Raw genomic sequence first — 16,159 nt, forward strand, 5'->3', positions numbered from 1 at the left:
TGCAAAATCGGTCAAAATCCATTAAAACAGCAGGGAGCGAAGGGGGTTGCTTCAGTGAAAATGGCTGTGAGTGAATGAGTTAAAGGTATTAATAGTATACAAAAAAAATAATGTAGTTATCCAATTCTTTCTGGACAAAATACAAACTTTTTACTGCTGAAAATCACTCAATGAGGCAAGTATCCCTTTAACTGTAAACAGACGGCATACGTCTAACTTTGGATCCAAGTCATTATTGACTTTCCAATTTGATTTGACCTGGATCTGAAGAAACCCAAATCACCTTTTATTCAGTCTCATCTGGCACTCCTTGACCTCCTTAGTGCGAGGGTGTCGGCTGTCCTCCAGCTGTTTCACCGCCTTGTTGACGTCATCCACTCTCGACTGAACGTTGGCCATATCCTGAGCCAGAATGCTCAACCTGGAGGCAACAAAAAATGACAAAAGGGCACAGCTACATTTGGATTCGTCCAACCGCTCTCAAATTGCGACTTCTGTATATACGCTATATTTATTATATAATATAATATTTATAATATCGTAATAAAAAAAAAAACTAAATTCTCGCAATATCACATTTTTTCTTCTGGACAATCAGACTACATTCTTGAAAAAATACACCCAAAGGTATGTTTTCAATGCTATATTTAGTTTTATTTATTTCATGTTATTTTGCGGACTCCCAAGTGAAAAAATAACTACAACCTAATTATTCTTTATTTATTTATGATCCAGCACTTTTAAATTCAGAAAATACTATTTTCTTTGTCCAAAAAAATGTGCTTAGCCCAAGGGTAAGCCACTTCATTTGGACAAAAGTAGTCCATTGGTGGCGCCAAGCAAAACAATTTGAAGTGAGTTGAGAGATTCTGTTTGGACAAAAATCGTGCTTTGTACCATCTGACGGCATCTAGGAACCACGGGGGAAAAAAACCTGAAGTGAGTTGAGATGTTTCGTCTGGACAAAAGTAACCCTTCGGCACCAGACCAAACTATTTCAGGTGAGTTGAGGGGTTTCATTTAGACAAAAGTAGTTCTTTGGCGGGATCTAATGGCATTTTGGCGCCAAGGAAACAATTTCAAGTAAGTTGAGGCGTTTTGTTTAGACAAAAGTAGCACTTTGGTGCCATTTGACGACATCTTGGCACCGAGGAAAAAAACTGAAGTGCGTTGAGAGATTTCATTTGGACAAAAGTAGTTCTTAGGCGGGATCTAATGGCATTTTGGCCAAGGAAACGACTTGGAGTGGTAGTATTCCACAAGTGTGTTGCAAATAAGGACTGCGTACCTATTCTGGACCACTTCCAAGTCCTCCAGCTTGTCGGGCACCTCCAAGTCCACGAGCCACGTCTCCTTCTGGCCCATCCAGAGCTCGCAGGCATCCGTCTCGCTGAAGATGGTGTACAGCGCCATGGCGTCGTCCAGCTTCTTCTGCCTGACGTCTGCCAGCGTCATCAGCTCCATGAAGAGGTCCTTGATCTCTTTGAGGCGCCACTGGATGTCGGGCGTGTTCAGCAGCTCCTCGGGCAAAGCGTTGGCCTGCTTGGCCAGCGCGTCCACGGTGGCCGCCGTCTTGGCCGCCTCGTCGCGCAGGTCGTCGTGGCGACGCAGCAGCCGGCGGGTGGTGTACTCGTCGTGGCCCGCGTCGTCGCTGCTCATCTGCCGCTTGGCGTCCGCCAGCCAGGCCGTCAGTTCGTCGGCGTCGCCTTGGAACTGGAAGAACCTCTGCGTGTCCTGGAGGTTCTGCTTGCGGAAGGCCGCCAGTTCCTCCAGCTGCCGCCACTGGCTCTCCACGTTGTCCGCGCGCTCTCGGATCATCGGCGAGGCCAAGTGCTCGTCCTGGATCATCTCGCCGCCCTCGGCCAGAACCTGCCGCAGGTTTGATACCAAACAAGTATATAAACAAGCTATTGTAACATTAAACATTTCTTGACAATAATATGTTATATGTGACCTCAATAGTCTAAACATGACGTTCTGTTACAGTTGTGGAATATGAGTTATGAATAAAATCCAGCCGCCTTTATCCATCTCAGGGGGCGGCCATTTTGCTACTTGCTGTCGACCCAAGATGACATCACACATGATCAATCACAGCTCACCGGTTTTCTGAAGCTGAGCTGTGATTGGTTGTCCAAAATCCAGCCGCTTTTATCCATCTCAGGGTGCGGCCATTTTGCTACTTGTTGTCGACTGATGATGACATCACAGTTGCTCAGGTAACAACCAATCACAGCTCAGTTTCTGAAAACTGGTGAGCTGTGATTGATCGTCTGTGATGTCATCTTCAGTCAACAGCAAGTAGCAAAATGGCCGCCCCCTGAGATGGATAAAAGTGCCATTTTGTCACTTGCTGTCGAGTGAAAATGACATCACAGTTGCTCAGTGCTCAGGCAACGACCAATCACAGCTCACATGTTTTCAGAAACTGAGCTGATTGGTGGTTACCTGAGCAACTGTGATGTCATCATCAGTCGACAGCAAGTAGCAAAATGGCCGTCCTTTTGAGTATTTAGACTTTAGAACATAATATTGTCAGAATTTTGGTTTTCTTTCCTTTTGGACAATCAGAGAGACAATTCACAACAATCACATACAATTATCCCCGAAAAGAAAAAGGGCTGACAGGATGAAGCCGAAGCTTATTAATTCCCGTTCCCGTTGTCCTTTAAAATATGCACAGTAAGTGGGGGAAAAAAAAAAGCTGTTGAAATACTGGTCAATCCCGGTCAGTACCTGCCGCAGGTTGGCTCGGCGAGCACCCAGCTCGTCCTCGAACGCGCTGTGCTTGCTCTGGAGAAGCAGAACGCTGGTCAGGTCCTTGCCGTAGTCCAGCGAGGAGAAGATGTTCTCCTTCTCCTTGATCCAACTCTCCAACTCCGCCGCCTCCCTCAAGAAGCTCCAGAAGCGGCGGGATTGCGCCAGCTGGGCCCGGCGCTGGGCGGCCAGGGTGCGCAGCTCCTGGTAGCAGAGCTCCAGGTGCTCCACCCGATTTTGGATCACTTGCGGATCGCACGGCTTGTAACCTGGGAGATGGGGACGAGGCGGCGGAACGGCGTTGGGTTCGAGTCGTTCGCTTTCAATGTGTTGACACATCACAGGACGTGGAGCTAATCTTTTACGCCGCCATTATTTTGTGACATCAAGACTAAATTCCTTACCCAATGTAGGGCCAGTGCCCTGCAGCAAATATTGTAAAAATTAAAGTCATTGACAACACAAAAAAAAGACTGTGTCCAGACTATGGCCTGGGGGCCATTTGAGGCCCAAAGTCCAATTTAAGTGGCCTGCAACATCAACGAAACACAACATTTGACATGGCCACTACCACTACTTTTTTGTAGAGCTTAGATATGATAATATTTTTTTGAAAAATCTGTAACTAAAAGAATAAAATAATTTCTCTTCATAACAGTGAAAAAATGTGAATTCCGTTTCACAAGAAAAAAAAAATGTCTTGCTCCACTTTCTGTTCCGTGTCAGTGTGTGAACATGTGACATTAATCATCCTCAAGTAACTGCTTTAAAATATAATCAGCTTTTTATCGATTGCTCGTTTCAGGTTCTGAATTTGGAAATCTGCTCAGTGCAGGGGCGGATCTATTGTGGTGGGGATACAGGGCTGTGGGTCACCCCCCCAAAAAAAACAATACAGTATATGCCTCATCACCTTGAACAAAAAGCTGTAATATATGTATTTAATAACATTAATATATAAAAAATATATATTGCTATGGGAAAAAAGTTTCAACATTACTACCCTTGAAAATATTTTTTTTTACAAATTTGCAGCTCTTAGCTCCTCCCAAACAAATTAAACTCACTTAAAGTACTACTTTCTTATTAAGGCTGGGCTTTGGCACCATCTTGTGGTTTCTTAGAGTGTTTTATATTCACAACTTTGCATTGGTTAGTTTTTCAACAGATAATGGAGGATAGGTAAAAAAAAAAAAAAAAAAAAGTGTTTTTTTTTTGTTTTAAGGTATCAGTTTGCTTCACATTAGGTACGGTAAGGGAACTTAAAGCTAAACATTGAATTCCTTTTTTGCATAAAGACGACAACATGGGGCAGACATGAAGATTTAAGTCAGACTTACTTTCTCCGTTGGCGAACTTGAGAGCGGCAGCACCTGCGTTGTGGACTCGGTCCGCTTGCAGGGCGATGTCGTTCTCCAGCAAAGCGTGTTTCTGTAACAGGTCTTCCACTTCCAGCAAATGTTTCCCGATGTCAGGACACAGCAGACGAACCTGAGCCAAGAAGACGTCAACAAACCCGTCCCATCGTTTTTACGCTAAGACGCTGATTATACCTTCATGTCATCCATCCAGTTGATGATGTAGAGCATCTCCTGGAAGATCTTCTGCAGCGTCAGGTTTTTGTCCAGACGGCCGCGCCGGGCCTTGAGCAGCTCCTGCAGGTAGTCCCACAGGCGCAGGACGTTGTCCTTGCGGACGTCCACCCGCTTGGCGTCGTGGTAGCGCTCGGCCTCCAGCTCGGCCGAGATGTCCACCAGCCCCTGGACGCGCTCCTCGTAGGCGGCGATGTCCGTCTCGATGGCGTCGTGCTTCTTCTTCGCCGCCTCCACCGCCGGCAAGTCGTAGCCAAAGTTGTCCTGGGAAGACCGTGATGTTTTTTGGTTTGTTTTTTTCAAGCAGCGATTCTCAAATGGCGGTGTGCCAAAAGCCAAAGAAAAAGCAAAACGATGTTCGGACATTTTACCCCAAAAATTTGCAATCGTACAATTCGTTAAGATTTAGGTGGAGGATCGGTCTCCATACTAAAACCCCATAGAGCATGCTTTTTTTTTTTTAAGGTAAATAATTTGAACCAATTATAATCCATTTCTTCATTTTAAGTGTCACTCCAGTCATTTCTTCCCTGAACCCCCAAATTTCGCAAACCCTGAAACGGTCCATGCTGCCTCTGAAGCCCTCCGGCTTACCTGCGCGACCAACCGCTGGTTCTCCAGAAGCCACGTCTCCCTCATGGCCGCCTTGCGGTCGAATCGTCTCGCCGTCTGCTCCAGCTTCTCCTGGCGAATCAGCTCGTCCCTCAGGACGCGCTCGCGCTCATGCTCGGCGCGCTCCAGCCGCTCCCAGGCCTGTGGTTCGCAAGAAACGGGATTTGAATAGCGGGGGAGTGACGTTGCAACGTAACAGCCAATCAAAAATGCAACATTATATACTTGTTCATCAATGAAAGGCTAATTATGTGACTAAGAGACACAAAAGAATACATGGAATGTCTAAAAGCTGGTTTTGACAGTAGCTGTTGATCTTCTAAGAAATGAACATAATTTTGTTGTTGTTGTGATTTTTCATACAAATTTCTGTCATTTTTTGGGGACATATGGCCATTTTCTGCCTCTCGCTCTCTTTTTGGGACATTTTATGGCTATTTTTTTTAAATATTTTTTTCTAGGAGACATTTTATGGCTATTTTTAAAAATATTTTTTTCTGTCTTTTTTACTATCAATTTTCTGACATTTTTGCCATCTTGTGGACATTTTATAGTAATTTTAAAAAGATTTCTTCTTTTGTTTTTAGACATTTTATGGTTACTTTTTGAAGATTTTCTGTTCTGCCTTTTCTATTCAATTCTGACATTTTTGGCACTTTCGTGGTCATTTTATGGTATTTTTTTGCTATTCCTCTTCCGTTTTGGACAATTTTGGGTAAAACTTTTTTATGTAGCTTTCATCTCTCTTTTTCTGACAATTTTTTTTTTTTTACTTTGACAGTGTTTAATATTTCATTATTATTATTTTATTTAATTCTTTATTCATTTAAATAATATTTTATGTAAAAAATAAAAATAAATATATAAAAACATTTATAATATTCATTTCTACCATTTTTTTTAGGGAGCCACAGTAGAGGGACTAAAGAGCCACAGGTTGCAGACCCCTGCACCAGACATGAAAAATTAACAAGGAACTAAAGAAACAAGGGTGGTCTTACAATTTTTACAACTGCATACACGTTGTTTTACATTATTAAGTACTTCTGGTTAAAAAGCGAAGTGTAGAGAGTCTCTGTCACCAAAATACATGAGTGCAAACACTTAATAGTGCTTATCGTAGTGAGCAACCTCTCAATTATCCACACTCTCGCCATTATTCTCCACAATTTCTTGGTTTTAGTCGCGTTGCGGTGCTATGACGTCTCACCCTGTTGATATCGGCGACCAGCGCTCCCTCTTTGGGCGTGTACACCCGCTGGTTGTTGGCCCTCATGCGACTATGGATGGTAAAAAGCAGCACTTCCAGGTTGCCTTTCTCCTGGAACCTGTTGGGGACGACATCGTAATTATAAATGACTGACATGCCAGCCGGCTATTGATTGTATGTTGATACTAAAGAGAAACCAAAGCCACGGTGAAATGGAACAACACGTGCACACTGTCAGTTGAGAATTTATAAATTTCCCCGGTGCAATTATTTCTCTGTGTAACAAATGATGCAATTGGACCAAGAGAGCTGAAGAGAACCATGAGAATAATACAGTACAAGTTGACTCGGATCTTGAAATCCTGAAATAATAATCAACTCTCAACAAACAGGTTGGGAGGAAGAGAAAGACAAGCTTGTAATTCTGTAGCCGGCCCCTAGGGGGAGCCAATTGGCACGACTCACTTGGGCGGCTTCTCCACCGTCCTGTAAGTGTTGAAGGCCTGCAGCTGCTGCTGGACGCCCGACAACGAGTTGGCCAGCTTGCGGTTGTTGAGCACCAGGATGGTCTGCTCGATCCAGGCCAGCAGCTCCGACGCCAGCGTCTCGTACTTGTCCACCATCTTGTCCGTGGCGATGGCGTGGTCCAGCACTTTGCCCACTCGCTTGCCCTCCACCGCCAGCTGCTTCATCTTGGAGAAGTAGTGGTAGAAGGCCACCACGTAGGTGATGATGGACTTCTCGTCCGGGTTCTCCGTGAACACGTCCTCCGGGTCCAGGAGCTTGGCCACGCCCAGCTGCTTCTCGGCCACGTTGAAGGCGTTCTGGAGGTTGTGCGTCGGGTTGGAACGCTTCAGCTGGCTGAAGTCCACCAGATCCGGTCTGGAGGGCAGGGACAGACAACAATATGGCTTCATTGGTAGATGGATGGATGCCAAAGTGACATAACACCAATAAATGATCAATGATCAATAACGATTGATAAAATATGATGATACATTAGACAACGCAACTACAACTACTACATTTTACATGATGATGTCTGAATAAATATATTTGTATATGATGCAAATCATACTACATTGTAGGTTATATCATATTAAAAATATAAGCGTAAAATAATTGTAATAGTAAAAACAGCGATACAATTTCTATTATTACTACTAATAATAATACAAATAATAATAAATAGTTTTGGGATAGAAAAAGGAAGGAAGGATGGACGGAAAGAAGACATAAAACAAGTATGGAAAAAAAACAAGGGAAGAAGAAAATTAAAGGAGATAAAGACAGAAAAAAGGAGGACAGAACAAATGAAAGAAATAGGGAACGAAGGAACAAATGAAGGGAAAAATATAAGAAGAAAAGAAAAAGAAGGAAAGAATGAAGAAAGGAAGAAAAAAGAAGGAAGCAATGAAGGAAACATGGAAGAAAGAGAAAGAAAAGACTGAAAGCAAGAAAAAATTATGAAAGAAAAGAAGGAAAGAATGACAGAAAAAAGGAAATAACCGAAAGAAAGAGAAAGAAAGAAAAAAAAACAAGAAAGAGAAAGAGACAATGAAAGAAAGAGAGAGAGATAGAAAGTAAAAAGAAATAAAGAGAGAGAGAGAAAGAAAGAAAGAAGGAAATAAATAAAAAAAGAGAGAGAGAAAGAAAAAAGAAAGAAAGAATGAATGAAAGGAGAGAGAGAGAGAGAAGGAAGGAAAGAAGGAAAGAAAGAAAGAAAGAAAGATATGCAGCTTGTCTTACCGGTGTTTGTGAATGAGCGCGTTGAAGGCCATGCCGTCTTTCCAACTCGTGGTGAAGTTTGTTATGTTTACACTCGAATAACTGCAACAAACAAACAAACACATTTCATTTTGTTTTCCACTCGACTGAGAAGACGGAAAAAGAAACGCGTTTGCCACTGACGCGAATGCTAAGCTAAGCTAACGACTGACCCCGCCGTCTTCATCTGGCACCACAGAAGAAGAGCGTCCTTGGCCGAGCGTGTCTCCTTCTGGTCGGCCTGGCCCGTCTCCACGATGATGTCTTGGATCTGATCGGGACGACCATCGATAGGTCACGTTCAAAAAAAAAGAAATCAACAAATAAAACACAAAACAACGCACATATATCATGTATGGGGAAAAAAATACATTCAAGTGTGACCATGTTTTAATTTCCCCAGCGTGCACGTCTGTAATTGGAGCAGTCACATGACCAATAAATCCTTCCCAGTGGCTAAATTTAGCTCTCAGAAACTAAAAAGTCAAAGGCTGACTTTTCATCTTTTTACCAAGAACTGAATAATGCAGAAGGCCATATTGTTTGAACTAAAAATAACCGTGTCGCTGTCAAATTAAAAATAAATATCTCTTCCGAGAAGGTAAAAGACGCGTTCTGATGTTTGCCTGGCGTTTGCTAACGGCAGCTTGTAACAGCAGCGATAAGCAGAAGAATTAAAACTTGCACTTTTTTTCATGCCAAATCCACCACAATTTGTTGATCAAAAGCCCTTTAAGTGTTCCAAAATGGCTGCTTCAAACCAAAATGGCCAATTTTCTGTTCAGTTTCAAGCCTGGGTCTTTTGCGTTCGTCCTGTCGTGAGAGACATGTCCACTCAATTTCATGTCGATCGGTGAAACTCATTTTCACTTTCACAGAATCCTCGACATGATCATCAAACACCAACACCATGCGCCATCTTTTTTTGAGACTCTTCCTTTTCAGGGGGCGCTACTGAGTGAGTTGCGTTCTGACCTGGAAGCGGAGGATGATAGTCCAGATGAGGCCGAGGATGAGGCGATGGTTGCCGTCGACGATGTCGTGGGAGCCCATATTCTCCAAGTGGACGCGCTGCTCCTTGAGGAACTGCAGTGCCTTGTCCACATTCTCCAAACAGTGGATGCGCATCCTGCCTTTGGTGGGCTTGGGCTAAGGGATGGCGGGGAGGGGGGGCAATCATAACCCAATTGTGTGAAAAAGCCAAAAAGGAAAGAATAACATTAAAAATTGCAAATGCATTAAAATGATTTTATGGGCAAAAAGCCATTTTAAGAGAATTCTGTTGTTGTTATAAAATATATATATATATATATATTTATTTTATTTTTTTTTTGTGTGTGAAAAAGGCAAAAACTTACATAATCCTGTAAAAAAAAAAAATTCAATGTTGAACAATGTTGAAATATTACAAGAAAATTTTCAACAAATGAAGCCATGCTAGCTATGAAGAAAATTTTTTTTTACCATTACGTTAGAGAGAAAAAAAATGGGGACATTTTGAACATAATTGTATGGCATAAGGTTACAAGAAAATCTTGTAAAATTATGATAATTTTTTTCCAAGACAATAAAAAAAAAAACAAGCTAATATTTTCCGATGTTTTTTTCCTTAAAAAGTTAAAATATTAAGTTTTTTTTCATAGATATATGAAAAAATATAATTCTGAAAGAAAAATGTCAAAATTTTATGACAAATTTGCATTTGTATCTGAAAAAACAAACAAAAAAAAACTATAAGAAATCAGAAAACTCTGTATTTGTTTTAGATTAAAAAAAAAGAAAAATTTAAAAAAGAAAAGAGAAAAGTTTTTTCAAATATAAATGTTTGGAGAAAAAGCTAAATATATATATATATATATATATATACATACATACAAATAAATAAATAAAAAAAATAAGTAATAATAACAATAATAATGATAAAATTAAGAGGATATGAGAATAAGAAAAATCACAATTTTACATTGTAAGTGTACAAGAATAAAGTAGCGATTGAAGTCTGTTCCAGAGAAAGAATTGTGTCAATCTTGAGAGAGAACAACGATGACAATTGCTCTCAAATGATTGAGATTGCTGCTGCAATGTTGACATTCTCGCAAATGATGTTGATGCGTCAAACTCGCCTGTCTTACCAATCGTTCGCCGGACAAGACCTCGAGAAGTTTGATGAGCATGCGTCCGTCACGCAGGTCCAAGTAGAGGTCGGAGATACGGCAGCTGACCCGAGACAGGATGGAGTTGACCCATTTGGTGAACGTCTTCTTCTGGACCGCCTCACGCTCGTCTGAATAAACACACACAAAAAAACGAAAATTGTCAGAATAGTTGGAAATAAAAAGTATTTTAGAATACGGTTGGAATTTTATGAGAGAGAAAAAATCATAAAAGTAATTTTTATTATGGGAAATGTGTCATTCGATGAAGGACAGAGTCAAAATATTGTGACAATAAGAACAATGATTCCAATTTGAAGAAAATTTTAATTTTACAAGAAAAAAATCATAGCGTGAAAATAAAGTTGGTACATCATGCGAAATAAGGCGTAAATCCTAATTTGGAGAGAATAAAGTCAAAATATCATGACTAAAAAAGACAGCGTTTTTTTAATTACATGGTGAAAAAAAAATATCATTTAATGAGAATACAACAGGGTGTGTGTGTGTTTTTTATACTGAAATTGTGAGGAAAATATTCATTATGAAAAAATACTGTCTCCTGCAATGAAGCTATAAACGTTCCAGAAAAAGTCAAAATATGATTGTAAAGCAATTTTTTTAAGAATGACATCACAATGTTGCTTTGCTTTGTCTACTTCGGTAACTTAAAAAAAACATTTGAAAATTGTTTATCTTTCCAAAGAATAAATTTGTCTCTTCCATTTCAGAAAAAAAAAAGAGTCATTTTAGAAGATTAGATTTTATAGAAATTATGTTACTACATGAGTTATGTAAAGTAAATGTATGAGAATGAAGCTACAATTTTATTTTTAAAAAATTATGACACATGAAAAAGGCCATATTATTACAATAAAAGAAGAAAAAATAAAGTCTGTATATTTTATAAATAAAATGTTCATGAGGGTATTTTATAAAAACGAAATTTCAATACTATTCGAGTAAATGCGCTTCTATTAGGCGTCCAAATTTTTATTTAAAAAAAATAATAATCAATGTTTCTATTGATGTTTGCATGCGTGTCGGAAAGCAAGCTGCTCGAACCTCTGCAGACGAGCCCTTAAATCAATCATGAGGATCCAATTTGGTGTATGATTCCATTACATCGTCCTTCCACGATGTCTGCCTGCGCTTGTTTAAAAGGCAAAGTCAGCCAAGTCCAGCTCGTGGGCGTGCGCGCCTGCTGCTAATGCGCGTTCCTTTGCAAACGTTAGCAAATTCCGCCGCCATTCCACGTACATTTCACCAGCACGCCGTCCGTGCCTAACAGACAGTCCAGCGTTTTGTTTTGTATTTATCAACGACTTTATTCTCATGAAACGTACATTTGCGAAGACACGCAGCGAGTCTTCCGGCTGTTGTGACTTATTTGCATGTTTTAATCGGCGTGACAGTTTCACGGTCTACTTGTCATGCGTGCAGCAAGAAGGCATCATTTATTTAGCCGACTCTACTTATTGTGTCTTTGGTCGTGTGCGCCGTCGTCTCTTCAAGTCAAGTCGACGTATCTTGTTCTCTTGTCATTTTGTTTGCTTTTTTTTTTTTTTTTTTCTATCCCCACCATCTCAACAGACTTGGACGTGTGAATTTTTTATGGCCGATGTTACAAGACTTGCGTGTGTACAACTGATAGCGCTTTTCTACGGAAATCCTGCCAGGGCACAGAAATTCTTTATAAAAACTTCACAGCTGAAAAACGGATACAGCAACATGATGGCTTTATACCATTTTTTTTTTTAGAGACTAAAATTGTAATGTTACCGGGAAAAAAGTTTGTTTTGTTTTCCAAGAAAACGTTGGAATATCCAAGACAGTTATGTTATAGCTTCATGAAAATATGTAAAAACAAAAAGTTTTAAAATTGGAAATGAAGTTAAAATTGCTTATTAGAACGCAAGTTTACATGTAAAAAGTTCAAAGATAATTCTTTTTTTAAAAAGTCAGAGTTTTGAGAATCAAATCATAGTGTTAAAAAATATATACTTTTTTACTATAGTGGGAAAACATTTTGGGGGATTTTTTTTTCAAGAAAAATATTTAAAATTATTGAAGGGGAAAAAAAGTTTCAATTTTACCTCCAAAAAGTCATTATTTAACTTATTCACTCCCAGCCATTTTCACTGAAGCCACCCCCTTCGCTCCTGGCTGTTTTACAGGATTTTGACTGATTTTACAAGGCCCACAGAATATTGTGTTCTATTGCTATAAAAACATGAAATCTACAAAAGGAAAGATAAGAGTCTTTTCTATCTGTTTCTGTTTTGCAGCAATTAGCATTAGAATATAGCTAAGTTATATCATTGCTCACAAATCTGTATAGAACTGTGGGTAAATAAGTTTTTTTTCAACATTGCCCTGGTTGATCTCATTTGCTCTGCTGCCACCTGCTGGCCGTTTTTGTAAAAACGACCATTTCCTTAACCGTGCTATGCAATTGAGAGGCTGCATCGAAGCCTTCTGCATGCTCTAGCATAGAAAAAAACGGACATATATGTCTTTGGGACACTTGAAACATTTAAAATAGAATGTATTTATACATTTTTGGGAGCAAATGAGTTGAAGCGGTTAACGTTTGTTCAAGAAAAACGTTCATAATGTCGCATTTTTGGTGTGCTTTGTTGATCCGATTCAATTGTGGTTCTTAGCGCGTCATCCTGAAATTGTCGGTAAAATAAACATGGCGTGACGCTGCCTACAGTACGGCTTTAAAAGTAGGCGGCATATTATTGCATTATATTTCGAAACATTAATAGAAGAAAAATATTTGTCCTCTTCTGGACTGAATCCTCATCACCACCACCATCATCATCATCATCATCATCCTAGCTGACTCCTCCCCCTTCCTGTCATTTTTTCCTCTCGTCGTATCAGTGCAATTCTGACTAAAAGGCGGTCTGTTTGACAAGCCGCTACTTAAGTCCTCTCTCGTGCACTCCAGCGAAAGGCCACACATGACTTATTCATGCTGATGGATTTTCCCTGTTCTCGGCTGTACTGGCTTGTACGTCGCCCCGGTACCGTGTTTTTCCTCATACTCAGCACTTCTTGCTGGACGTCGGAACACCTTTTGTGCAAAAAAACAACAACAACAACAAAAACACAACTCACTACCTGGTCAGGTCACGCCAACATGCGTTGATTGCCTGGCATTAGCATTATGCTATCATTTTGTGTCGTTTGGGCCGAAGCGGAGTCCAACCTCAACCTCCACCTCTTCCTCACTCCGCGGGAGCCTCGCAGCATAATGTCTCCTCAAGATTGAAACGTCCCAAATTAAAAAAAACGTAAACAGACAAATCAATTATTTGAATGTTTCATTCAATGCAGAAGGAACGCCGTTCAAAGGCAAAGTTTACATACTGCTAATCTGTTTTTTGGTATTGCATCCCTCATAGCTCTTATGCCTTTGAAATAAGTTAGTTTGAGGAAGATGACAAAACCACAATCGTTAGCGTCGGTTAAATATTAAAGCTCCGTCTCTCTCGAGTCGTCGATGCGTTCCGAGTGGTACCGCAGACTTTGATGAACGCCGCTGACGGCAGCGACGGACGGCTGTGTGTCGATAATTAACGGCAATCGTGACCGCGTCATGATTTTTCTGAAAATTCAATTAGCGATTGAACATGATTACTGAGAGGTTTCGCTGATGTTGGTGTGCCAAATGGCGACGCGTTTCCCATAATATGCCCGCCCTCTTTTCTCTAATGCACTGTTGTCACAGGATCAAATAAAAATAAATAAAGCCATAAGTGCCGGAAAAAGAAAAGCCAAATAAGCTAAAACGCTAATTATGGTTTTGGAAGTGGGGAGAAAAAAAAAAAACATCCCAAACCTTTTTAGAAGTTGCTGCTCTGAATTATTGAAGCCAGTGAACAAGTGGGGCAAAGCCACAGTGCCCTTCGGATAAATAAATTACTACATAATACCAGAGGTGGCAAAAGTACTTCAGTACAAGTACAGATATTTGAGTAGAAATAATGTAACAACTAATCCAACTGCTTTACTCTAAAAATCTAAAAAAAATCAAAAATCTACTTAAGTACCGTAAAGAAGTAAAAATACTTTGTTATGGTACTTACATAGGGTGATGAAGCACAAATATTTTGTTATTGTACTTTAAAGTAGACTTCCAGGTATCTATATTTGAATATTAATTTTTCTAACAACTTTTTACATGCACACCAAAAATGAAAACAAAGGGTTTAGTATTGAATTATTGAGTTTAAGGTTAAGATGTTTTTGGAATGGCTAAAACCTAGCTCAAGTCAACTTTCTGGCATGAATCGTACAAGTATTGCGCGCCGTCACTCCGGACAAGATGGCTGCCGCTGCGCTCGCTATACTGCTAGTTTGTCAACCCGCTAGCCAGCTAGCTAATTTGCCCGCTATGTCAAGTGGACCAACACACAATACAAAACCAAGTGTGACAGTGGGCGATGCCGGTCAAGGGGTTTAACATGCTAGCGGGCTAGCAGGCCAGCGGGCTAGCATTTTCTTGCTAGCCTGCGGAACCGGCATTTGCGTTGTCCAGTAAGTCAACACTTCAGACAATCCAGGAAGGCTTAAGTGCTTATTACAGACAGCGGAAAATGTTACTCAGCCTGTGATTTAGTAGTTTTGGCACAATTTTGGAGCCTCGTTTTATATACTTTACAATTTATTAATTTAAATTTGGCGCTTGTTAACAACTCTTCTCTTTTCAGCAAAACAAAGTACAGTAATTCCTCTTCCATTGCAGGTTCTGGGTACACGGTCCGGCTCTTTCGTGTTTTTGGGGGGACAGGTTGTAACTATTTTGGGTGTAATTCCACTGTAGACCACTAGATGAGGACATTTTTTTTTGTTTGGTGTCATTTTGAAAGCAGAAGAACAAAAAATGGAAATATTTCACAAAAAACAAAAATATTTCAGCTCAGCCAAGCTTTTGATGATCAAGAGTCAAATCCTCTGTAATCCTGCTGTTTACGCCTACAGAAAGTAACATCCTTTCTGTTCATTTTATTACATTTGAAAACAGATTTTTTTTTTACTGTAAACACGTAGAGGAATCGTACATATAGTTTACTCAATCTCCACGTAACTATTAGGTTTACTCGCTACTCCCCTCACTGCCCTAATACATGCAAAGAGGAGAGGCGGTCCCCCGTCGGGTGCGAGAGTGAGACCCAGGTGTCACCCCTGGGACCCGTCGGTACCTTGCAGCTGCCTGAAGCGACCATCCAGGATGGAGTTGAAGTAGATATTGGATGCGCTGGAGCTGAGCCAGCGCGCCCGTTTCATGCTCCGGGCGGACAAGGAGGACGACGAGGACGAGGAGGGCGACGGGTGCACGGGGCGCTGACAGGAGGGGGCCGGCGAGGGGACGGGGGTGAGCCCCGGGAGGGTGAGCGGCACCTGCAGGAGGACGGTGCCGTTCCTCTCCGGGTGATGTTCCTGCTGCTTACCCCGGCCCCGGGGCGCCCGCCTGACGGCCCGGTGAGCGGGCGGGGTGCTCCGGCTGCGCACGGGGGCGTCGCCCTCCGCCGGCGGGTAGCGGCGTCCGCCGGCGTTCTTGCCGTCTTGGATCTTGGAGGCGGCCTTCAGGCTGATCCTCACATCCCGGAGTCGGGGCTGGCTGATGGGGGCCGCCCGCAGCAGGCACGGGCTGCTCATCTTGGCCCCGCCGCCCACCGATGAAACTCTGAAGTAGAGGAGCGGACTCGGCGTCTCGCCTGTCCTCCGGCTCCCGGCTCTCTGTCCTCCTTTCTTAGTGCCGACTCGTCCCTCCCTCCCTCCCTTCCTCTTCCTCCTCCTCCTCGCTGCCACTTGTGTGATGATGCCGCCGCTCTCAGGCAGCATCAAACCTCCTCCAGCCTACATTTTTCATTTGCATCTGCCTTGTTCTCCTTTCGTGATCAGTGAAGCCCCGCCCATTCCCGATGTACCATTCGCAAGTCAGTTAAATAATAAACGCTTTTAAGTCTTATTGATCACATTTTCAAACAATTATGCCTTCTTTTTAAAACAAGACTTTTTGCTTATAACATTCTGACTTTATTTACATTTTT

The 16,159-nt window shown here is 41.5% G+C and overlaps 1 protein-coding gene across 4 annotated transcripts in view; it reads right to left on the bottom strand.

The window, feature by feature from the left end:
• Nucleotides 1-16,159, bottom strand: part of sptb (spectrin, beta, erythrocytic) — a 39,721-nt gene that overhangs the window by 16,867 nt on the left and 6,695 nt on the right. For 2 of the 4 annotated variants that reach the window (XM_077562369.1, XM_077562361.1), the window contains exons 1-13: nt 15,308-15,860; nt 10,071-10,222; nt 8,914-9,087; nt 8,112-8,209; nt 7,921-8,001; nt 6,637-7,053; nt 6,172-6,289; nt 4,944-5,102; nt 4,311-4,613; nt 4,098-4,248; nt 2,737-3,026; nt 1,289-1,869; nt 284-421 (exon numbers count right to left, since the gene is read on the bottom strand). In XM_077562369.1, the coding sequence (XP_077418495.1) occupies nt 284-421; nt 1,289-1,869; nt 2,737-3,026; nt 4,098-4,248; nt 4,311-4,613; nt 4,944-5,102; nt 6,172-6,289; nt 6,637-7,053; nt 7,921-8,001; nt 8,112-8,209; nt 8,914-9,087; nt 10,071-10,222; nt 15,308-15,764 (3,119 nt within the window). In that variant the 5' untranslated portion in view covers nt 15,765-15,860. Of the gene's footprint in view, nt 1-283; nt 422-1,288; nt 1,870-2,736; nt 3,027-4,097; nt 4,249-4,310; nt 4,614-4,943; nt 5,103-6,171; nt 6,290-6,636; nt 7,054-7,920; nt 8,002-8,111; nt 8,210-8,913; nt 9,088-10,070; nt 10,223-15,307; nt 15,861-16,159 lie in introns of those variants that run through there. The other 2 variants (XM_077562378.1, XM_077562385.1) reach the window with 1 other exon arrangement.

The sequence above is a fragment of the Vanacampus margaritifer genome, chromosome 1, assembly GCF_051991255.1.
Source record: "Vanacampus margaritifer isolate UIUO_Vmar chromosome 1, RoL_Vmar_1.0, whole genome shotgun sequence".
NCBI classification, from domain to species: domain Eukaryota; kingdom Metazoa; phylum Chordata; class Actinopteri; order Syngnathiformes; family Syngnathidae; genus Vanacampus; species Vanacampus margaritifer.